Source organism: Narcine bancroftii, chromosome 5 (assembly GCF_036971445.1).
Source record: "Narcine bancroftii isolate sNarBan1 chromosome 5, sNarBan1.hap1, whole genome shotgun sequence".
NCBI lineage: Eukaryota > Metazoa > Chordata > Chondrichthyes > Torpediniformes > Narcinidae > Narcine > Narcine bancroftii.
In genome coordinates, this window is record NC_091473.1 from 11098641 (window position 1) to 11124620 (window position 25980).

The following is a 25980-nucleotide window of genomic DNA, read 5'->3' on the forward strand; positions in this document are numbered from 1 at the left end:
ATGGTAATACTATAACTCAACTACATAAAGTTTACTTCCTACAGCATTCATACATGCACTTTATGATATAAGATTAAAATACTGTCCCAAAGTTCTTATTAAAATTATGGCACAATGTCTTCGTATCGTTTGGGCACTTTCCGGTTTCGTTTCGGCCTGCCTGCGATATTGTCGTCGCTTCTCGGTTGTTCACTCTCGGCGTCGGAAATACTGCTCACTTCATCAGGAGTGCTGGTAACTGCCTCTGGAACATCATCAGGTCTCTCAGTTTCAGCATCTCGTATTGGCCTTTCAACCTCTTCACTAGATGTATCTCTGGACTGGTACCTTTATAAACTTGATACATTTCTCTTATACAGGACTCCAGTTGGAGACTTGACTGTCACCATACTGCCACTTCTGGATACGACAGTATAGGGTTGATGGTAATAAGGTGTGTCTAGCTTACCACCAGTTTCATGCCTCACTAGAACATTATCTCCTGGCATGATGTCTGAATACTTGGCTCCACGTTTCAAATCTGTGTACAGCTTTGCTGCACCTTTCTTTTCAGCATCGTGGTCCCTCATCTCCTGGTCGTCTCGGATTTCCTTTATTTCTGGCATTTTTGTGCAGATTTTTCTCCCAAAAAATGCTTTTGCAGGACTTTTTTCCATTGGTTGCATGAGGCGTTGCTCAATAGACAGCCACATAAGATAGCAATGCTTCTCGCCAATTTTGTCCTTCTGCGTGTGCAATTCTCAATCGTTTTTCAATGGACTGATTTTGTCTCTCTACTTCTCCGTTGGCTTGCGGCCATTTCGGAGTTACTTTATGATGGTGGATACCTGTGGTCCTCATGTATTCTGCAAATGTCTCTGAAATGAATTGTGGACCATTGTCAGAGTATAATGTAACAGGTAATCCATATCTTGCAAATATCTCTGCAAATGCTTGTATTGTTTTTTCAGTGGTTGTGGACTTCAACACCACGTACTCATAGTATCTGCTGTAGTAATCTATCACTACCATAATTGATTCACCCGTCGGTAAAGGTCCAAGAAAATCAACAGCTACGTCGATCCATGGTCCTGTTGGAAGTTGCGTACTCCGGATCGGTTCTGGCGGATTACTCCTACTTGTGATTTGACATCCATGACAAGTTTTAACAAATTTCTCTGCGTCTTTATCACAACTTGGCCACCATACCTTGGTCCTGAGGTTTTGCTTGGTACCAACAATGCCTAGGTGTCCTTCATGCGCTAAGGATACGATCTTCGGTCTCAATCTTTGCGGAATCACCAATCTGCAACCTCTCAATACACACTGTCCGATGCAACAAAGTTCGTCTCTAATGGGAATGTAAGCCTTGTGAGTACACTTGTCCCATTGTCCACTCTGTATGCATTCTCTTACTTCCATGAGTTCTGGATCACGTTCGGATTCTCTCTCGACCTCCTTCGTAGTCACAGCTTTCGGTGTCGACTGAATAGCTACGAAGCGTACAAAGCTCTCTGCTTCTGTCCTCAATTCTGACTTGGATTGTGGGCATCCATCCTTCACCAATCTGGACAGCGGATCAGCAATGTTTGCTTTCCCGGCAATGTGAACTACTTTATATTTGTAGGGTTGGAGTCGGAGTACCCATTGCTCTATTCTGGCACACGGTTTGGATCTAGCAGCATAGATCACCTCTAATGGCTTATGATCTGTGATGAGTTCAAATTCAATGCCGTATAAATATGCATGGAACCTCTCACAGGCCCATACAAGTCCGAGTGCTTCTTTCTCTGTCTGAGAGTATTTTCTTTCCACATCTGATAACGATCTGCTGGCATAGGCAATGATTCGTGGTCCTCCATCATGCATCTGGACCAACACGGCTCCTAAACCAACTTGGCTGGCATCCGCTATGACTTTGGTTGATGCTGCCGGATCATAATATCCAAGAGTTTTTGCATCTGTCAGGCTTTGCTTCAGCGCTGTGAACGCTTTCTTCTGCTCAGATCCAAAATGAAATGGTACTCCTTTCCTGGTTAGTTTCCTTAGTGGTTCTGCCACTGTAGCGAAATTAGGAATGAACTTTGCACAAAAATTGACTAATCCCAGGAAACTCCTCACCTCTGTTGCGTTCTGAGGTGCACGTGCATCTGCAATAGCTTTCACCTTGGCCTCTGCAGGGTTTAGTCCTTCCCGTGTAAGTCTGTGTCCCATGAAGTCCATTTCTGACACACCGAACTGGCACTTGTTTCCATTCACGGTAAGGCCTGCCTCCTGTCGTCTAGATAGTACACGCCTCAACCGTTTGTCATGCTCTTCCTTCGTTGGTGCATGGACTATGATGTCGTCAGAAATATTGGCAACTCCAGGAATACCTTGAATCACTCGATGGATTTCATACTGGTAGATCTCCGAAGCTGCATTAATTCCAAATGATAGTCTCTTGTAACGATACAATCCACAGTGAGTCACAAATGTTGTTACATCTCGGGAACCTGGATCCAGCTCTAATTGATGATAGCCCCATTTCAGATCAATTTTTGAGAATACCTTGCTGGTAGTTAGTTCTTGAAGTATTTCCTCCACTGTTGGCATAGGGTGTCGTTCTCTAATTATAGCTTCATTGGCCATTCTCATGTCAACACATAGTCTTATGTCACCCTTTGGTTTGGGCACAATCACTACGAATGTTCCACCGGTTCAATAATGTCTTGTTCGATCAATTCTTTAATTTTGGCTTCGACTTTCCCACGAAGTCCAAACGGAGTTCGGCGCATTGGTTGTGCCTTGGGTTTGACCGTTTCATCTACCGCTAGCTTCAATTGTCGACCTTTCAGCTTTCCTTCTCCTTGGAAGACTGCGGGGAATTCTTGCTTCATATCCTCATATGACTGAATTGAATTGACACAAGCTCCAATATGAAGTATTGCCAGGTCTTGCGCTGTGCTTCTACTCAGCAATGGTTCTCCCCTCTCTTCTATGACCATAAACTCTGCTTCGGTGTACTTATCTCCAGCTTCAACAGTTGCAGTAAAACATCCAATGGTCTGCAATGGCTTGGTTGCTGTGTATGGATACAGTTTCTTGGAACACTTCTTTGAGGTACAGATGATCTTTTTCCTTTTCATCTTCTCCCATAAATGTTGATCAATCACATTACTGTCACTGCCTGAGTCTACAATGACCTGCACTGTCACTCCACCAATGATCACTGGGACCTTCTCATGATGTCCTTCATTCAACGTAAATTGGTAACAACTCTGTTCCTCCTGGGTATCATCATCATCACCATCTATCTGGCGAATGGTATCTTTCTTTCCAGGATACTTTCCTTTCCCCCAGGCTTTGCCTTTGGAAGTTGTACTCTTCCTCTTCTGGTCTGCATTGGACTTGCTTTTGCACTTCTTTGCAAAGTGGTCCTTACCTCCACACTTTCTGCAAACTTTGCCTTTGGCCGGGCAATATGGGTCTTTTCCAAAGTGACCTCGGTTTCCACATCGATAACACTCCACGTCATGTGTCGGCGTATATCTTGGCTGATTATGGCGATGTGAGAGCCTCTTAATTTGCTGGCTTGAGTTGTCTTTCAGGGACATGGTATGAAATTGCCCTTCAACAGCCTCTAATGCAGCAGCAATGGTTAAAGCATCAGTGAGTTCCAACTCACTCCCTCTTTCCAGTAGACGTCTTCTGAGTTTATCTGATCTGCAGTGCTGTACAACTTGATCCAATAATTGGTTGTCCAAATCAGCTGGCATGTAATTGCATCCAACAGCTAGCTGGCGTAGTCTCGTCACGTACTGAGCAACTGTCTGGCCATCTTCTTGTCTCGTTCTCCGAAACAAATGGCGTTGAAATGTAGCATTCGGTGTCACTACATAGTGTGCATTTAATGCATCTACCGCTTTCCGGTACTAATCCTTTCTTCCAGTATTCAAAAGTGTCTTAAATGTTTCCCGAACTGCGGGACCAGCAGTGAAAAGAAGTAACGCCCTTCTCTGTGCTTTTTGTTCAACTGTACCGCTATCTAGAAACAGGCCACGACTGTCGGTGTAGGATTCAAATTCTTCCAGCCATGCCTTCCACTTCACACTTACAGTGCTTGCATCACCCGTTGGGTCAAAATAAGCAATTCCACTATGTGTTAGAAAGTCACTGTCTGCACCAGCCATGAGGAAATATTCCAGCCCCAAAAGTACTGAGACAAGAGAAAATTCTTATCACCTTGAAGTTGTCTGTCAACCTCTGTATTCTTGTTTAGTCTTTAATTTTCTTCAAGCTTCTTTCATCCTCGTCGCCAATGTCACATTTGTGGCCCGAAATGTGAAGTTAAGGAAACATTAAACACAAGTTTATCAGGTAAACTTCTTAGTGTCTTTTTCTCCCGTTTCCTTTGTTCTCTTGCTTGTGCTCTTATCTCTCTCATACCACTTGACTTCCGGTATATCTCATACATATTCATTATCATGACAATTCCTTACCCCGTGTTCAGGCGCAGTGGAGTTAAAGTGCGGCATCGCAATGGAGGAAACTTAGCTAGAATCTTGGCGAACTCATTGCTTGGACTTGCCACCGAGTGTAGGTGGGAAGCAGTCAATTTGGTGCCTTCCAGTGCAAGGGTCTGAAAGGTCTTTGCGTGTACTAGCCAGTGGCCCTTAATGCCGAGTAGGAGGGAGCTGGCCCTCAGGAAGTCCGCCCCCAGGAGAGGCTGGTGGATGTCTGCTAAAACAAATCACCAAGCAGTGGTTACCAAAATGAAAGGGGATAATACAGGTGTCTGTATTGAAGACTTATTAGCAGCCCATAACTGCCGCCCTGCCTTCCGGTGGCGAGCATTGGAGGTGGAGGGGGGTGGATGCTGACCTCAACCTCAATGTTGACCAGGAAGCGTTGGCTGACACTGAATCTAAGACGTGGAGAAGGCTGTTGTGTAGGCCAGCTGTTGCAGCCTCTAACGATGGCCAGCATTGGCATTTCCCAGGAACCTGCAGGGTGATAGGCATTGGTGGACCTCAGCACCCCATCGCTGATGGTAGAAGCGATATGGCTTACTGGGGTTTGCAGGCTTGGAGGCAGACACTGGTTGGTCTGTCGAGTGGTCTCCTGGTAGGCCGATGATCATGATAAGAGGTCACGTGGTCTAACAAAACACAGGTGTCCCTTTTTAGGCACCCAGAGCAGGTCGGCTCTGGCGGCTACCTTTCTGGGGTCCACAAAGTTCTCCAGCTATGAGTAGCCTGATATCCTCGGGTAACCTCTCCAGGAAAATCTGCTCAAGTAGAGCATAATCATCATTCAAGGCAAGCATACCGCTCATGGGGGTGGATGGGACCCTGTCCCCCAAACCGTCCATGTGTAGCAGATGGGCAGCATGGTCGCACTGCGAAAGCCAAAAGCTTGGATTAGTTGCTCATTGATGGCCTGATATTTCCCTTGGTCTGGAGGTTTCTGGAGCAAGTTGGTAATATAAGCTGCCATATCCTGTTCGAGGGCGCCGACCACATAGTAGCTGCGAGTGTTGTCAGCGGTGATCTTCTGTACGGCGAACTGCACCTCGGCTTGCTGGAACCACACCTGTGGCTGTGATGTCCAGAAACTGGGTGGCTTCAACAAGACCAAGATTGCAGGCTGGTCACGCATTCTTCAGGTCCACATGCTGGTTGGACCAATCGGGGTCACCACCGTCACGGCCACTTCTGCTGGAGAGGTTATGCTCAAAGAAGAGACACAAACTAAGGGAGTGGATTCAACAGTGCTTTATTGTGAAGGGTGCATGAATGGGAGGGGTAGGAGGGTGCAGGTCAATGGGAATAGAGGGCAAGTGGTTTGGTACAGACTTGAGGGGCTGTTTCTGTGCTGTAATCTACTTTGAAACTGTTTTTCCCAGAAGGCGCTGAATCCATCCGCTGCCCACTGAAGCAGAGGAGGCGACCCTCAGTCAGTGTATTTAAGACGATGTTGGATAAATTTTTAACCAAGCTGGGGAATTCAGGGACATGAGCCTGACGGGCCGGGTGGCCAACTCCTGCTCCTGTTTCTTCTTTTAAATCTCACTCCCCAAGCAGTCAGTCAAATGCATTCCAACCCCCAACCGCAGACTGCGTAATCCGAGAGTCGGAACCAGGAGCCACCTAACAATCCGCTTCATGCATTCCGAAACAAAAAGAACTCGCATTCGGCAGCTGCTCTGGAGCCTGTTGAACGCGAATGAAATCGCCTTCTGGGCGGGGCCGGCCGATCCACCAGGGAAGCCCTTTGGGCTCGTGTGGCGCGAGCGGGCGCTCGAACCCCGCGGGTGCGCAGGCAGGGCACTTGCAGACACTGGCGAGTGCGGAGTTCACGCTCACCGGGACGCCCGTGGAAGAGGGAAGGGGCATCGGCTCGCGGCCGGGCTGCCGGTGCTGAGCGCCAATGGAGAGGGTCACGTAGGGAGACGGGAGCGGCCGGTGCCATGAGCTGGGCAGAGCGAGCGGGCTCCAAACACAGCGCGGCGCCGACGATGCGGCTCCTGGTCGGCGTCGCCCTCTGGTTCGGCGGCGTCCACAGCCTGGAGAAGTTCCCGGGACCTTGGTTTGAAGCCGCTTGTCTCCGAGGGGTGAGTCTTGGTTCTTTTCTAACCTTCGCCCGTCCGGTGACCTTTCTTTCCCTACCCCAGTCGCCTCACTACTGTCAACAGCACTTTTAAAAAACTTTCTATGTCGTCGTCCCGACGCTTCGGGATAGTGGCTGCGTTAGGACTAGGGTGGCCATTCCAAAGGGGGACCGTGGTCTTGTAACGTGGGCAGCTCCTCCAGACCCACTTGCACGACGTTGTTTCACTCATAGGGTGTCAGCAGCAGAACCGCGGAACGCGACGACGCGCAGAAAACAGGCCGCTCGGCCCTTCTACAGTCGGTGCCTGCCGCGAGAGTCCCACTCCTTAACCCTCCAGACCTCTCCCATCCATGGTCGAGCCCGCATTCACTTCGTTCCACTCTGAGTGAACTTCCCCCCCCCGACCTTTCAGCTTAAAACTATGACCTCTAGTATTTATCTCCCCCAATCTAAGTGGGGGAAAGTCTGTCTGTGCCTCTCATTATCTTGTAAACCTCGATCAAATCTCCCCTCATTCTTCTTCGCTCCAAGGAATAAAATCCTAACCTTTTTAATCTTTCCCTGTAATTCAGTTCCTGAAGACCCGGCAACATCCTAGTAAATTTTCCCTGCACCCTTTCGATCTTATTGATGTCTTTCCTGTAGTTAGGCGACCAGAACTGCACACAATATTCCAAATTTGGCCTCACCAGTGTCTTAAACATCTTCAGCATGACATCTCAACTCCTATACTCAATACTTTGATTTATAAAGGCTAAGATGTCAAAAGCTTTCTTTACAACCCTGTCCACCTGTGACACCACCTTCAGGGAATTATGTAAAATAGGTCATTTTAGTCCATTGAGCCTGCTCCACCACTTGAATCATGGCTGACATATTTTTCTTTATTCCCTCATTCTCCTGCCTGATCCCCATAATATTTGACACCCTTATAAATTAAGACCTCATTCATATACCCCATGACCTGACCTTTACAGACATGTGTATGCCCACAGATTCACCAACCTCTGGCTATCTAAGTTTCTCCTTGTCTCTGTTCTAAAGGGATACCTTTTTATTCTGAGGTTGTGTCCTCTGACCCTAGATTCTCCCACTGCTGAAAATATCTCATTAAACCAGGAAGTCTGCAGATAAAACAAACTTGCTGGAGAAGCAGCATTCTTTATGGCAAAGATACATAACCAATGCTATAGGAAATGATAGGGGGATGACTTCTCTTCTGCCCTCCCTTTGTATCCATCTCTTTGTGCTCCTCCTCACCCTACCATTTTATTCAGGTGTCTGCCTGCATTTTGCTAATACCTTGACCGAGAGCTCAGGCCCAAAACATTGGTGATGTATCTTTGCCATAAAGACCTACTGAGTTTCTCCAGCACTTTTGTGTGTTAAACTGAAGATATCCATGTCCACCCTGACAATTCCTTTCCATATTCATAGTTCATTAGAGGGAGTGTAAATATTTGTCAGAACATGGAGGATAGCCCCCACCGCCCCCACTTCTCCACTATAATTACATTGGATTGTTAAAATTCATCTGAGATTCTTGGTCTCCTCCAAAATGGGACTCCTCCATCAGTATACAGCATCCTGTCACTGGCTCTGCCCATCATTCTGGTTGACACACTGGAATTGTTCTCAAAGTCAGGGGTGCAGTGGTGCTGGAGCTCACTGGAGTTCCACTCCAGGCACCTCCTTGTCACCGTTTTTAGTGAGCTCCAGCACCTAAAAAAAAAAATTAGCATGGCCCCCCCCCCCCCCCCCCGCTCAAAGTTATAAAGTTCTGACTTCACTGCACTAGCTGAGTTGCAAATAACACTGATCCCTTGAACCAGGGGATTGGTAGAGGTGGGGAGGGGAGACAGGACCATGATCTGTTCGCTAAATTATTTGTTTTATATTGATGGTAAACTTGCTCTTTTGAAACAGGATTGTTGAATCTCAGAGCTGGGATGAGCCAATGTGTGTAATCAATCTCAACATATGTTGCATGTGATGTCCAGGGTACACAGGAAGTTATAGTGAGAGCAGGAAGAGATCAGTCAAGTCAAATGGCACGTTTCAGTGCCTCATATGCCATTTCTTATCTCTCAATGTTGACAATTCTGAGAGAGTGAAGCTAATCATAGCAACTCAAAACCACAGCCCACCTGGCAAATGTATGCATGGAATTGAATTGTTTAATGATACAGTGAAAAGCTTTGTTTTGCATGCTATCCAGGTAAGTCAGCCCATATTTGAGTACGGCAGATAGTATAAAATAAAGTGTAGGGTATAGAATTTGAGGAAGGTATGGAGAGAAAGCAGTTAAACAATGGGGAGTGTCGTCTTTTCCTGACGAGTAGTCCATTCAAGAGTATGATAACAGCCGAAAAGAAACTGTCCTTGAACCTGGAGGCTTGTGTTTTCATGCTTTTGTACCTCCTGGGGGCTCAAAAGGGGTAGCAGAAGAGAGAACAGCCAGGATGGGATCAGTCCTTTAATATCTTTCCTGAGACAGTGGAAACAGAGTTGAAAATCAGGGGCCAAGGAGACAATACAATAGAAAATAAAAGAGAACCGTTCTACTAGTTTGAATGCATATTCAATATATTTACTCACTTTAAAACAATGGTTGTAATGTATCTATCTTAAGAATTTTCCTGGTTATTTTATGCAGAAAGTAACAACTGGAGTTGAGAAATGAGGACCTGCCCTGATTTCTCTTTCCCTATCTTCCCCTTCAGTGGAAATAATGCTGGATTCCTGCACATTTAGTCAACCTTGACATGTTGTAATTGCCTTGGAAGTATTTTGGAGGAATTATGCTTTGCATACTTTTCAGGAATATTGGTGCATAATGCCATGATTTTACAAGGTCTGTTGTAAAAGAGACCTGGAATGTGAACTGCAGTGTAGACCAGTATTTATTAATCTGTGGTGTGCAGAGATTTAGCCTCTTCAGCCATTAAGGTATGTACTACCAAATGAGTTTTGCAGCATTCCTTCTTCTCTTTAAATTGGTGGTTTTCAACCTTTTTTTTCCACTCACATTCCACTTTAAGTATTCACTATGCCATAGGTGCTCTGTGATTAGTAAGGGATTTCTTAAGGAGAAATGTGGGTGGAAAGAAAAAGGTTGAAAACCACTGTTTTAATCGTACCTAATTGACTCGTTATGTGCACTGTTTCATAAGGCCAAATGAAATGGGCCAATAACAATTTTTCTCAAGCAAAATATTTCAGTCACAATTGGGTCTAGAGCAGTGATTCTCAACCTTCCCTTCCCACTCACATCCCACCTTAAGCAATCCCTTAGTAATCGCAGAGCACCGATGACATAAGGCAATGGTTCTCAACCTTTTTTTTGCCCTAGGCCCCACTTTAATTCTTCAAAATAAAACGTACGCCCCGCTATTAGTATAAAAAAGTTATATATTCAAAAGACGTTTTAATCAAATCTTTTACTGCAAATGTATTTCAATGCAATTAAGGTCGGGAATACACTGGAACACATATTTCATATTCAACTTCTAAATCAATATGTCATCCATTTCAAACACACATTCATCAATTGTCGTCACTTCAATGGTAACCTTGCCCTTGCCCCTGATGCTGACTACAGATTTTTTTTTATTTGAGGGACTAATTTTGTTAGTTTCAACCTTAGATATCCACATTTTGTAATTTCCAGTCAATTTCTCTTAGCTTGTAGCAAATCACTAACCGCACTGAAGCCACATTCTACTAAATAAGGCGATGAAAAATGTATTAATAGTTCCTTTGCTAAAGTAGTGGAGTTTGGGTATTTCTTTTCGATCTTGTTAGAGAGCCACATCATGGTTCCTTTCACTTTGAAGAGAGTTTTCACAGATTCATCATGTTGCAACTCGGATAACTCCTCTTGGTATTGCACTGGAACTTAAGACAAGTCCACCAGCAATGGTTGAGTTAACCATGAAGGAAAATCCATTGTCTTTAAATCACAAAATCTATCATTGAAGTCAATAACTTACATTTTCAAATAGTCAACAATGACGTTTCTAGCAGCATTAGTTACCTCCCATTTATTGAACCAATTGAATTGACTGAAATTTCTTGCAGAAATATTCCTTTGGCATAATTCTAGAAGTGTCATGAATCCAAATATCTTTGTTTCTGCATCAACAGGCATCATATTTGGTACTTGGAGTTGCTTGTTCAATGTACTTAGTTTCTCAAAAATGTCCATCATGTAACTCACATAAGCTTTATCATCTGTTGTTAGCAAGAGCTTCATTTCAGGTTTGTCCTTCAAAAACTCTCTGAGGAGATCAAACAGTTCCATAAACCTTTTGAAGCAGTTTCCCTTTGACAACCACCTTACTTCAGAGTGAAGCAATAATCTCACATGTTCTGCATTTTTATCAACACAAAACTGCTTAAACAGACGTTCACATTTGACATTAGATTTGATGGCATTGATACACTTGATCACAGAATGAAGTATCTCGTGTAGAATGGGAAACTTTCTTGACAACTAAGTTTTCTCAGTGGATAACATAATGCACAACCAACATGTTTGGATTTTCATCCTTCATTAATTTTAAACATCCTATTTTTTTTTTAACCTATAATAGCAGGTGCACAAGGTACAATGTTTCCTTTTGGTATTTCATTTTCATCCAAATATGATTCACAAAACATCTCTTCTTGAAACTCTTCCTGATCCATGTATCTCTCGTATGCAAATAACAGAGCCTCACTGTCCCACACAGTAGATTCATCCAATTGTATTGAAAACTTTTGTGATTTCACCTTCTCAATAAGCTGTTTTTCATCATCTTGTCCCATGTCATCTATTCTGCTGCAGACAGAACCATTAATCAATGATATTGCTTAGACATCTTTGTCATGCTTTTGCAGAACTGTTTTGAGAAACACTGATATTGCAGGTTTATTCAGTTCCTCCCCAGTCGTATGATTCTTCCCATGTTTTGCTATCAGCAGAGAAATTTCATAGCTAGCTTCAAGGGTACAATTCAAGGCTGTAGTTTGTGCAGCCAATAATAAAGTAATTTTTGATCTATTTTTGAACTTCTCTTTCAGTGATTTAAAATATTCCAATTTTGAATTGACATAGTTGGGATGTTTTACCCTCAAATGAGCTTCAAGACTGCCTGCTTTCATTGATTCATTTGTCAAAGTCTGTTGGCATAATAGGCAAAATGGTGGACGTTCATCGTGTACAGGAGGCATAAACCCAAACTTCAAGAACTCCACTGAATATTGATGAACCTTTTTCTTGCTTGGTCTGCTCATTTTGAAAATACAACAGTGCGAACTCCCTGAAACAGATTAATACAACAGCGCAAACCCCCTGAAAGATTAATCAATATTTTATTATGTCTTAGAATTGAAAAATGTAATAAAAGTAATGATCGAATCAAAGGAAGAAATACTGACCCTAAAAAAAACATGGGGAAAAAAAAACACTATCGTGGTTTCTGACATTTTTTCTCACAGAGAGTGTATCAAAACTGTGCTCGCCTCATGCTTTATTTTCTGGGGTCCCTAATTTTTTCCTCAATTTTGGTGCCCCCCCCCCCCACTCAGTCTGGTGCTTGGGGCAGACACCCCTCCCCCCACCCCTCCATCAATATATTCGTGCACAAAGATGCGTACAGATACAGGCCTCACTCACGACTGAACTGAAAAAGTAAAGGGGAATGGATGGAGGCGTGATTGTTGAGATCATTTGGAATGGACGATAATAAGACCAGTCAGAAAAAATATTATTATAATGTTAACCAAGGATAACAGCAGTTAAAATAAAAGATACAACAGGGAAACATTGGAAGAGCAAAAACACGTTATGAAAATAAAAAGAACAAAGTGATTTTACTTGGAAGTTACCACAATTGTGTTTTACTGACAGTGTTGCAAAGTCACATCTTTCACACCAACATAAAGAGTTTATTTTTTCAAACCAACTTTTTAATTATTTCCCAAAATATTTCAACACCCCACTAAAATATTCTTAAGACCCAAGCCCCACCAGTATATTCCCACACCCCACCTTGAGAATCTATGGCATGGGGATTACTTAAAGTGGTATGTGAGTGGAAAGAGGAAGGTTGAGAACCACTGGCTTAGATAGACATCTTGATCAGCATGGACGATTTGGGCTGGAGTCTGTTCTCGTGTGCTATAACTCTGTGGATCCATAAGAAAAACATGTACACACGGGACTATATATGAGTCATTAATCAGCCTTTTAATATGCATCATATCCTGTAATCCCATATGACATCATTAAGTAATATGCTGCAGGAATGCCCTTTCATAATGTATGGGTGAATATATTATTTTTCATCAAGACGTGTCATATTCTGCCAAATTCAGTTTAAATAAGTTTTGCAATATTCTCATGTCAGTTGAAATAAAATGTTCAAATCTGTTGCATCAAACCAATATCCTGTTAGAATGCTGTTGCATATTGTATTTCAACACGGCTACACTGAGGAAGATATGTGGGAGAAAGCCTTCATAAAAGAAATGAATTAAAATGGTATTGTTCATTGGTACAGGCACTGAGATACAGCGAAAATCCACATTTTGCATATTATCCTCTCCTGAGCATGGCAGGGGGAGCAAATTCAAACAAAGGTGCAGAGTATAGTATTGTGGAGAAACTGTTCAGTTGAAATAGTTCAAGGACAGCGTTATTTTTACAAATGAGAGGTCCATTTAGTGACAACAGCAGGGAAGAAAGTGTGGTTGAAATCTGCTGGTGTGTACTTTCAAACTCGCATCTTCTTCGAGGTGGGAGGGGGAGACAAAGAGAGTTGACCAGGATCTTTCAGAATGTGGGCCATTTTCCTGAGACAGTGGGAGACATAGATGGAATCGTTGGAGGGAAGGATGGTTTGTGTAATGGCCTGAGCGGTGTTCACAACTCTGAAATTTCTAGTGGTCTTGGGGAGAGCAGTTCCTTTACCAGCTGTGATGCATCCAGAAAGGATGCTTTCTATGATGCACCAATAAAAAATTGGTAAGAGATATTGGGAACAAGATTCCTTTAGACTGCTAAGGAAGTGGAGGGGTTGGAGCACTTTCTTGGCAGTAGTGTAGATGTGGTTGGACTCGAGCAGATTGTTCGTGATGTTCCCCTCTCTTGTATGTACAGCTGCAGTAAACTGAGAAGCTTTGATCATTGGCCTAACAGGAAGTGCGGATGAATTGGAAAGTTTGTAAATGTAATTTGTGTTGACAAACATTCAAAGCTGAAATAAACAGGCAAGAGCTGATTATTTTGATAGACTTCTTTTTTGCATTCTTTCAGCATTAAGTACAGCCCAGTCACCTGTCATCCTCTACGTGAAACTGCAATATTTTATGAAACCAGATCATCAGATGTAGGAGGAGAAGTAGGCCATTCGGCCCATTGAGTCACTCTGCCTTACCATCGTGATAAAGGTTAAGAGTACAGTGAAATTCCCGTTATCTGGAATTCAAGCAGCCTCAAGTAAGCAGCAAAATAATCACGGAAAATATACAGGTTTAAAAAAAAATCAAAGTTTGAAATTGGTGCCCATTAGCGGTTGGTTTGCCAATCACGCAACATTCAATCTCAAGCAATTGGCAAAATCATATATCCGGCATCTACCAATCCCCCATAGGTGCTGGATTCCGGAAGTTTTTTTTTAAACTGTATTTCACTAAACCATAGGGGCTTAAGATTTCTTACCAAGCAAGGAGTGTGACTATCATCTATGACTAGAGTGGAATGGAATTGCAAAGATATTGGGGCTGAATTGCACCACTCACAAAATTTAGCCGAATTGTATATCGTGGTGGTAATTTCACATGTAATGTCATTTCTGGGACAGATGCCCTTGAATGATGTTATTCCCTTGCCCTGGAAAATAAGTTGCTTCGTGCACTTATGGAGATTACTAGGGAACACTACACTGAAACCAATCAGTTACAGCACATTGCTACACAGAGCACCTCAATGCTGTTCTGTCAGCCTCCCTTGATCTTGATGCAACTTTCACAATTCCTGTAGCATTGCTATATCACTAATTATTGAAAGCACTGCAGCATGGACTTTGGATATGATATAAAACTCTAATATGAACTTCCCTGAGGCATTGGTGAGGCCAAACTTGTGTTGTGTCACCAAAGTTTAGGAAAGTTATCAACAAATTGGAGAGAGTGCAGAGAAGATTTATAGAATGTTGCCAGGGTTACAGGGTCAAAGTTAAATAAGTTGGGTCTTTATTCTTTGGAACGTAGAAGGTTGAGAGGGGATTTGATTGAGGAGAGGCTTTTTTCCTTTAAGAAAGGGGGAGATACAAATGAGAGGACATGAGCTGAGAGTTGGGGGGAAAAAGTTTAGAGGAAACATGAAGGAGGACTTCTTTACTCAGGGAGTGGTGGGTGTGTGGAATGAGCTTTGAGACGAAGTGGTGGAGGCAGGCTCGATATTAGCATTTAAAGAGAAGTTGGATATGTTTATGGACGGGAAAGGAATGGAAGGTTACGGTCAGTGGGGTTCGGTGGGAGAAGGAGTTCGGCATGGAGTAGAAGGCCCAAGTTGGCCTGTTTCCATGCTGTAATCCTTTGATATCATCAGCTTTTTACTTTCACTCTGTTTCTCTATCCACCCATTGAGAACTTCCAGAATCTTCTGTTGTATTAATAGAACTAAATGGTCAAAATCATGATGCAATCTGACAGTGCAGAAACTGGCTGCCACATGCCACATAGTTTTAGCATGTCCTGTGATATTATTCAGATGATGATATTCTAGGGAGTCTGGGATCACCACCAAGTGCTCGCTTGCTTAGTTATCTTCTTCAGCAGTCCTCTCCATCCTCCCATCAAGGTCAACATTCCCCATCTCCTGCACACCCTTTGCCCCTTGACACCACCTCAACTTGCCTTCGAAGATTCTCACTCCCCACCCCAAAAAAAATCCCCCAAATCTGCACACAAATTCCCACCTCTGACTCTCCTCTGATTCTGATCCTGATTTGCAGGCTCTTCATGGTGGAACTGCCAAGTTCTCCAATCTTGCACATGGCCTCACTTCCCAATCAAGGTATGGACTCCAATGCCCAGTGTACGCATTTGTTTCCTGCTAATTATGCTGATTCGGGAAGGTGCTGAGGGCGAGCAGGGCTTTCGATGCGCCTTGTGCTTTGACAGCTGCCTGATCATTTTGGGGGTTCAGGGCCCGGGGCCAAGGAGGGTAACTTAAATGTCTTGGAGCTGGGGGTTCACTGCTAAAACAGGCAGGGGCCATACAGCTACAGAGGTTATGGGAGCGCAGGAGGCGTCCATGGGAGGAGGTGACAGAATCCACAGACACAACATTTCTGAAGGGCCCCTCTTTTGCTTCTTGGTAGGGCCCCTGGACATGTGGCATTCTTTGACTTTATGGGTAAACAACTAGATACAACATAGGAACTTTGAACCAATAACATTAAAACGAGTGTAAGTTGAATTAGCTGTAGGGCAAAAGATTCGGACAGGTCACCAAGGTAATGAGAAAATAACTAATTATTTAATGCACTGGTTCTCAACCTTTTTCTTTGCACTCACATCCCACTTTAAGTCATCCCTATGCCATCAGAGCTCTGTGATTAGTAAGGGATTGCTTAAGGTGGGATGTGAATGGGAGGATTGAGAATCACTTCTCTAGACCCAATTGTTACTGAAATATTTTGCTTGAGAAAAATGGTCATTGGTCCATATCCTTTAGAGTTATAACGAGTCGATGAGGTATGATTTAAACAGTGGTTTTTGAACTTTTTCTTTCCACCCATGTCCCACCTTAAGCAATCCCTTACTAATCACAGAGCACCGATGGCCTAGGGACTACTTAAAGTGGGACGTGGGTGGAAAGAAAACGGATGAGAACCACCGATATAACGTAATCCACATCAATAGGCAAACTAACTCAGCAGGTCAGGCGGTATCTGTGGAGGGTAAGGGATAGTTGAGTTTGGGCCAAAATCATCCTTCCAAGAGAGAGGGAGGGGTTGGTAGATTAAGAAAGGATGCACGGAGCCAGGTGAGGAAGCAGAGATGGAGTTGGAGACAGAAGCAGGAAAGTGATAGATGAAAGCAGATAAAGGTTTTTAAAAAAAAGCAAGTAGAGGCAGGAGGTTGTACTGATGTGTTGACACATCATGTGTTGCCGCTGATGTGTACCTGGGGAGGGCAGGGAGCGGAGACTCAGCGCTCCCGCAGAGTCCAACTGTCCAGTCTGACCGCTGTCAGCTCTGCTTTAAATAGCCTGTAAATGGTTTTATTTAAATATTTTGTGACTGTGGGGCTTATATCCAAGATGACGGACAGTGCCTGTGTTCGTCAGCAGCATGAGGGGCTGCAGGCTCTGAAGAAGTGAAGGACTGGCACAGGGCACCAGAAAACAGGGAGACCACCCCTCACCTGAGAAGGAGAAACACAGGAGATGACCCACGGGATGGTGATCCAGTGAGGGATTCTGTGGTTGACAAAACAAATAGGCGGCAGACCATTGGTGACTCGAGGTGAGGAAACCCACGCGTGCTGGGGGCTGCTGGTGACGGCGATTGAGTGATTCACACCCATCGGCGGGCTGCTGGAGACTGGCTGAAAGGGTGCCAGGTATCGGAAAGGGAGCCGAAAGCACTGAAGAGTTCCTGATCGTGTCAAAGGTTCGGATCTGGAGCTCTGGCTGCTGTTGGTTGGGTCTGGAGTCCGGCTGTGGGGCGCTGAAGGCGAATCCACAGACCCTCGGTGACTAGGGGGATCTCTCTGGTGCTTCTCTTTCTCTGACTGAGGCACTTCATGCAATTTCTGCCGATGGCCTTACAGCAGGCAAAGACAATTTCTGTGTAATATTACACTGTATTTTTGAAATCTTGAGGGAGGAGACAGTCTCTGGGAACTGACATGAATGAAAGGTGATTGAGATTGATTGAATATCGTATCAGAATGTGGGTTTTGCTGGAAGGGCCAGCCGTCATTTCACATCTCCGTTTATCTGTGATGATGTGTTCATGTGCTTTTGTGGAAAGAAATTTCGAGAATAATTAAGTGTGAGACTGTGGTGGTGTTACAGGTACCAAACCTTTTATCTGGGATTCCGAGCACCGGCAACCTCCAAAACCAGCACTTACTTCGGTAGATGACATCTGCTCATCAAAGATGGAGTTTGGTGCCGATGTGACCCTCGTTCAACTCCAGTGTATCCTGTCATTTTCCGCAACTTTATAAGTGCCTCCAAATTACCTTTCATGATGCCCGTCCAGCATCATGACGCTTTCCTCCTTCGCAGCGGCAACTCAATGGCCATCATCGCTACCCATAATGCCCACACGGCTGATATGGCTGTGCCAGCGCAGGGGAACTGAGAAGGGGGTGGTTCCCTTGGCACTGGTACAGCGGTGGGGGGGGGGGAAGAGTAGGAAGGGGGTGCTGGGGAGAGAGAGACAGCAGCAAGTCACGGGTGAGGATAATGGGGGAGAGACAGCAGCGTAATTCAGGCAGGCGAGGGCGGGAGATGAAGACAGAAGCCGATTTGGGAGGTGGGGTGGAGACAGCATCGCGACTCGGGCTTCAAGGGACGGAAATCAAAATGATTCCAAAATCCGGAAGATTCCAAACAAGGGCAGGTGTGCAGTCCCGACAATCTGGATAAAAGGTTAGGCACCTGTAACAGGCTGGGCAGAATAATTCATTTCATTTTAGAAGTATTACTGCATGAATATGCATGCAAACATTTCGAATGCAGTTTGAAACTACAAATCAAACTCGCTTCGCAAGATCATCCTCAGCAAGGAAAAAGTTTTGTTCCAGTGGTTCTCTCGCAGGGTAGGGTTGGGTGGTTTCAAGTAGACTGCTGATTCCATCGAGAAATTTTTAGCATGTTACCCACAGTCAAAATGATAGCCCCTCAGTGCCCCATTGAACCATTATTATTGCGGGAAGTTTCCAAATAGTGGCAGAAGGAGAACATTCGAAGGCCAAGTCATTCAGTGAGGTGCAGAAGAGGCCTCCATTCGCACCTCACTGAAGTGGCAAAGCTACCATGCACGTGAGGAGGTGGTCCATGGTGAACTTGAACTTTTCTCCGCGGGTTGATACTGGGCTGGAAAGGGTGACTGGTATCTCAGGAAGTGCTTACCGTGTTTATCAAGTGCCTTATTTGTGGCAACGGCACCCATGTCTCCCATCGAAGTTCGTCTTATTGTGTGAATGTGAGAGTTAATCTTTGATGTTTCTTTGAAGGCTCCTGTGTGGAGTTGCTCACGAGCACACTCCCTGGGTTGTCTGCGAAGATCACTGTGAATCTGATTATATTCTGTGATGGTATTGGGATGGAACAGAAACGCTATGACTTGTGTTCAACTGGGCTTGACTTGCTTTGTTAATCAGCATTTTAACCATTTACAGCCAAGTGTTAACATTTGTGTGTGGAATGATGTACAGTCAGGTGTTTGATTGGAATGATATGTAGTACAAGGTGTATTAAAGGACAATCCATTATAAAATATCAGGAAGAGTGGGGGCTGTGGACTAGTGAATATGGGAATGGTGTACCAACGTATATGATACAGTGTTCAGCTGTTTAAGAGATTAACTGGGTGATGCATTGTATTCGAAGAGAGGGGACATTTCTTTTGTGACTACAATAAAAGGTCTGGACTTTAGAGCCCACACTTTTGGAACAAGTTTATGGTGGCATTTTAATCAATAACGAGTTTAGTGATAAGAATAAAAGTGAAATGCTATCAAATGTTTCTGCTCAACACGCAAGAGTTTTATGTTTGCGTTTAAAATATGGTTTGAACTTGAAGTAAATGTCCAAGGTCATTTATCTGGGTACGTTTCAAATAAGTACTATTTAATTTAAAGCAGCCTTTATCTTGATAAGACAAATTATTATGAGCTCCCATTTCATTTAGGGACTGACATTTTAAGGATTCATACACAACTGTGGAGAGAACTGAATGGTAAGAGCAGGTATAAACTATGCCCAAAGTTGATCCTCTGGAGGAAGAGAGAGAACTTTTTGTTGATTTATCTAGGGATGGGTAGAGGGAGAGAGAGAGACATGTGAGAGAAACATTTAAAGGAACAGCACACTTGGTGATCAGCAGCCATCTCATGAACACCGTGCTGGAGTGACTCCATGTGAAATGGACAGGTTCTCCCTGTCAGAGGAATTATTGAACCCCACTGTGACCAAACGAAAGGTCACTTCGACTGGACTGTGTCAGAGTCTTTGGAAGCATAGTAGAAGACAGCCAATTCATTTCTCCTCGCCAAGGAAAAGGGGAGTTGGGACAACCATTCATCCAAGAGGATAGTTCTCAGAAGCAACTCAACAAGGATTCACAAGTGTTCAGCAGTGCAGTCACTCAATCTCTCCCATTTCCTCGTGATTACTTCTGTGCATCAGTTTAAAAGTCTGAATTTCGACAATGAATTTCTGAGACTGAACTGTGAACAGACATTCCAGAATTGTGCCTAAGCTGTAATGGTTTAGGTATTACACGCACACACATATATTCGCGCATAGTTGGGGGTTCAATTTAGCTAAGTTGTTGTATTATTAGTATTACATTTACTGCTCTTCCTTCATCAATGTGCTTAGTTACATCCTCAAAACATTCAATCAGGCTTGTAAGGCACGACCTGCCCTAGACAAAGCCATGCTAACTTTTCCTAAGCTTGTTAACCTCTCCAAATGTTCATAAATCCTGCCTCTCAGGACCTTCTCCATCAACTTACCAACCACTGAAGTAAGACTCACTGGTCTATAATTCCCTGGGCTATCTCTACTCCCTTTCTTGAATAAAGGAACAACACCTGCAACTCTCCAATCCTCCAGAACCTCTCCTGTCCCCATTGATGATTCAAAGATCATCACCAAGGACAGTCTCCTCCCTCGCATCCCACAGTAGCCTGGGGTACATCTCATCCCATCCCAGCAACTTATCCAAAAGTTCCAGCACATCCTCTCTCTTAATATCTACATGCTCAAGCTTTTCAATCTGCTGCAAGTCATCACTACCATCATCGAGACCCTTTTCCTCAGTGAATACTGAAGTAAAGTATTCATTATGTACCTCTGCTACTTCCTCCGGTTCCTTTCCCACTGATACACTTGATAGGTCCTATTCTTTCAAGTCTTATCCTCTTGCTCTTCACATATTTGTAAGATGCATTGAGGTTTTCCTTAATCCTGTCCACCAAGGCCTCATGGCCCCTTCTGGCTCTCCTCATGTCCTTTTTAGACTCCTTCCTGTTATCCTTGTAACTTTCTCGATCTCTAACATTACTTGGCTCTCTGAACCTTTTGTAAGCTTTTATTTTCTTCTTGACTAGATTTTTTACAGCCTTTGTACACCACAGTTCCTGTCCCCTACCATAACTTCCCTGTCTCGTTAGGATGTACCCATGCAGAACTCCATACAAATATCCCCTGAACATTCGCCACATTTCTTCCGCAATTTTCTCTGAGAACATCTGTTTCCCAATTTAAGCTTCCGATGTCCTGCCTGATAGCCTTATAATTTCCCTTAAACATTTTTCTAATTTGTCTGTTCCTATCTCTCTCCAATGCTATTGTAAAGGAGATAGAATTATGAACACTTTCTCCAAAATGCTCTCCAATTGAGATATCGGACACCTGACCAGACTCATTTCCCAATTCCAAATCAAGTACGGTCTCTCCTCTTATAGGCGTATCTGCATATTGTGTCAAGAAAGCTTTCTGAACACACCTAACAAACTCCACCCCATCTAAACCCTTTGCTCTAGGGAGATGTCAATTGATATTTGGGAAATTAAATTCTCCCATCATGACATCTCTGTTATTTACTACACCTTTCCAGAATTTGTTTCCCTATCTGCTCCTTGATAACCCTGTTCCTATTGGGCAGCCTATAAACAAACACCCAGTTAAGTTATTGACCCCCTTCCTGTTCCTAACCTCGACCCACGGAGACTCCACAGACAATCCCTCCATGACATCTACCTTTTCTGCAGCCATGACATGATCTCTGATCAACAGTGCCACTCCCCCACCTCTTTTGCCTCCCTCCCTGTCCTTTCTGAAACATCTAAAACCTGGCAATTGAGTAACCATTCCTGCCCCTGAGGCATCCAAGTCTCTGTAATGGCCACCACATCATAATTCCAAGTACTGATCCATGCTCTAAGCTCACCTGCTTTGTTCACAATACTCCTTGCGTTAAATAGATGCATATCAAACTGTCCACTGGGGATGTACTTTCTCTATCACCTATCTATCCTCCCTCGTACACTGTGTCCAGGCTTTCTCTGTTTGTGAGCCAACCTTCTCTTCCCCAGTCTCTTCAGTTCAGTTCCCACCCTCCAACAATTCTAGTTTAAACTCTCCCCAGTAGCCTTAGCAAACCTCCCCGCCAGGATATTGGTTCTCCTTGGGATTCAAGTGCAACCCGTCCTTTTAGTACAGGTCCCACCTGCCCCAAAAGAGGTCACAATGGTCCAGAAATTTGAATCCCTGGCCCCTGCTCCAATCCCTCATCCATGCATTTATCCTCCACCTCATTCTATTCTTATTCTCACTGTTGCTTGGCAGTAATCCTGATATTACTTCCTTTGTGGTCCTGCTTCTCAACTCCCTCCCTAACTCTCTGTAGTCTTTTTTTTTCAGGACCTCTTCCTTTTTCCTACCTATGTCATTGGAACCAGTATGTACCATGATCTCTAGGTGTTCTCCCTCCCACCTCAGGATATCTTGGACGTTATCTGAAACATCCTGGACCCAGGCACCTGGGAGGCAAACTACCATCCGAGTTTCCTTCCTGCATCCACAGAACTGCCTGTCTGACCCCCTAACTATAGAGTCCCCTATCACCTCTGCCCTCCTCTTCATTTCCCTACCCTCTGAGACACAGGGCCAGACTCTGTGCCAGATGCACGGTCACTGTTGCTTCCTCCAGGTAGGCTGTCCGCCCTCCCCCCAACAGAACTCAAACAGGGGTACTTATTGTCAAGGGATACAGCTGCAAGGATACTCTCTAGTCCTTGACTCTTCTCCTTCCCTCTCCTGACTGTGACCCACTTGCCTGTCTCCCGTGGCCTGGTGTGACCACTTGCCTATAACTCCTTTCTATCATCTCTTCGCTCTCTCTGACCAGATGAAGGTCAGCGAGCTACAACTCCAGTTCCCTGACACAGTCATTTAGGAGCTGCATTTGACACACCGGGTGCAGACATGGACATCCGAGACTCCAGGACTTCCCACATCTAACATCAAGCATAGAACATTGGCCTCACACATGTACTTCCTGTCTGCAATTAACACAGGTACCTCGACTCGTTACTGCCTAAGCCCATTGAGCCAAAGCCCCACCACTCTGCTACCCTCTCACTCCTCTGCCCGCTCTGAACGCTGCCCGCTGGATATGGCAGTCTTTTAAAATTTTTCCCACTGTACTGGCTGACGTCACGTGCCTACACAATCTTGCCTCTCTTTTACCTGAGTAGAAAAATGCCTCCTGCAATATTTTCATGCTCACCTGTGAGTCAATGCATAAACTGGCTAGTTCAGAATTCCCTTCCTGATGTGATTAATTGTCTCTGTAGTAATCCACATTTTTGGTTGCCAGACCAACAGATGAGATGGAACTCAACATGGAATGGAAAAACTGCAACTACTGGAGATTTGATATAAAAGTGCAAAATACTGGGAAAACTCAGCAGTTCAGGCAGCAAGAGAAATGTTTTGGTTCAAACTGATGAACAGTTTTTGGCCTGAAACTTTAAATTTATCCTCTTTCTACAGATACTACCTAACCTACTGATTTTGAGAACTTTGACATATTTGATGTGATCATGTTTGGCTACACCAGCGGTTCTCAACCTTTTTCTTCCCACTCAACATACCTATGCCATCGGTGCTATGTGATTAGTAAAGAATTGCTTCAGGTGGCATGTGGGTGGAAAGAAAAAGGTTGAAAACCATTGTTTTAATCGACCCTAATTCACTCATTATGTGCACGGTTTCATAACTCCAAAGGAAAAGGACCAATGACAATTTTTCTCAAGCAAAATATTTCAGTAACAATTGGGTCTTGAGTAGTGGTTCTCAACCTTCCCTTCCCACTCCCATCCCACCTGAAGCAATCCCTTACTAATCACAGAGCACCGATGGCATAGGGAATACTTAAAGTGGGATGGGAGTGGAAAGAAAAAGGTTGAGAACCACTGCTAGAAGAAGGGTGAGCTGTTTGCTTGAGCAATATAATTTGCACTGTTACTATTTTCCGTAATGTTCCCAATGGAGAGGAGTATTTTCTAGTATTCTCATTGAAAGCATTGTTGAGAGAGTATTGTGTGCAACTTTAAAGGCTTTGGACCTTCATATAGATGTTTGGAAAACCAGAGATGCATTTTTCAATGATTACGTTTATTGTCATAGACCTAAATTCAATGTAGAAAATGCATCAAAATTCTTACCTAATGCAGATTTTGTAAAATAAACGAAATACTAAAGTCACCTTTATTTATCGTTCATACCATGCTCGCACAATAAAAACGAGATAGCATTTCTCCAGGACCACAGAGCCTAAGCAGTTAAGGTATTAAGACGTATACACTGGAAATCCATGGTGCACTATGCATATCTATACTGGGAGTTCAGGGGCCTGATGGCTTGGGGGAAAAAGCTGTTTCCCATTCTGAACGTAAGGGTTCAAGTGCTACGGTACCTCCTGCCAGTTGGCAGAGGGAGAACAGTTTGTGTGAGAGGGGGTGTGGAGTCCTTCATAATGTTTATTGCCTTTTGCCTGCATCGAGTGTTGCAGATGTCCTTCATGGTAGGAAGAGGTTCCCCAATGATCTTTTCCGCTGACTCACTATCCTCTGCAGGGTTTTGTGGTCGGAGGAGGTACAGTTTCCAAACCAGGCGGTGATGCAATTGCACAGGATAATCTGTAGAATGTAGTGAAGATGGAGGGTGGGAGATGAACTTCCCTCAGCCTTCGCAGGAAGTAGAGGCACTGCTGGGCTTTCTTGGCTATGGAGCTGTGTTAATGGACCAGGTGAGATTCTCTTCCAAGTGCATTCCCATGAACTTGAAACTCTTGATGACCTCAACGATGGAGCCACCAATGGTCAGTGGAATGTGGTCCTCCTGAAGTCAACAACCATCTCCTTTGTTGTTTTTTAATGTTTTTCTTAACGGTTAAATTACCCCTGTACAGAAAGAGATAATAAATAGAAAGTATTGATAAGCAGCAAGAAGAGTTTGTGTCCAGGGTGATGGGGTTGCTTTATGATATTAGCTTCCTTTTTAATGCAGTGTTTTCTTTCCTATCTACTCATGGATAAAACGTGCAAATGTATGATAAGTCATCCATTGCAAAACACTACCAACCTCTGTCCATTTTAGGCCTGCATTGAGCTTCAAAGCTGCTGGTCTCCATCAGCAATGTTCCATGTAGGTTTTCTCAATAGTGGGGAGAGTTTTGCCTGTCACTGTGTCCACTACCTTTTGCAGGGCTTTCCACTCAGATATTGGGAGCCCCATACCAGGCCCTGATGCACCTGGCCAACAGACTTCCCACGAGTCAACTTTAGAAATTTGCCAGGGTTTCCGATGTCATCCCAAACCTCTGCAAACTCCTGAGGAAGTAGAGGCGCTGTCGTGCTTTCTTCACAATGACATTGGTGTGTTGGGTCCAGGAGTGATCCTCTGAGATAAGATTCCCAAGAACTTAAATTTGCTCACCCTCTCCACCTCTCATCCACCAATGATCACTGGATTGTATACCTCAGGTTTTCCCTTCAAACATCCACAAACATCTCCTTAGTTTTCATGACATTGAGTGCAAGGTTGTTGTTGGTGCACCATTTAGCCAAGTTTTTCCCTCCTGCATGTTGACTCACCACCCTTTCTATACGACCTACTACCATGGTATCATCAGGAAACTTGTAGATGTTATTGTTGTCGTGCTGAGCCACACAGTCATAGGTGTGAATCGAGTGGAGTGGGGGGGGGGGGGGGGTGTAAGAACGCAGCCCTGTGGTGCTTTATTACTGATGGAGATTGTGGAGGAGATGTTCTAACCAATCTTCATTGATTGTGATCTTGAGATGAGAAATCCAGGATCCAATTACACAGGAGGATGTTAACTCTCAGGTTTTGGTGACTGCTGATCAATTTTCAGGGGATGACTTCACGTATTAAATTTCACCTGCCATTGATCTGTCCTACTGACATATATTGCCAATTAGATAGTTTCTGACTGATCAGAATCAGTACCCTGACTGAGTCTGGCCAGTTTGAATTTATATTCTGAATTTTAGTAAGTGATGATTTACAAGGAGATGATTATGGACTTCAGGAGGGAGTCAGGTCCATGACCCACTCTTCATCAAGGGCTCAGTAGTGGC

At 44.1% G+C, this 25980-nt stretch overlaps 1 protein-coding gene across 1 annotated transcript in view; it reads left to right on the forward strand.

The window, feature by feature from the left end:
* Window positions 1-6230: 6230 nt before the first annotated feature.
* The window catches only part of LOC138763108 (interleukin-17 receptor C-like), an 87464-nt gene continuing 67714 nt past the window's right edge, over window positions 6231-25980 (forward strand). Inside the window, exon 1 of the mRNA XM_069936765.1 lies at window positions 6231-6574. Coding sequence (XP_069792866.1) covers window positions 6431-6574 — 144 coding nt within the window. The 5' untranslated portion in view covers window positions 6231-6430. The remainder of the gene's footprint in view (window positions 6575-25980) is intronic.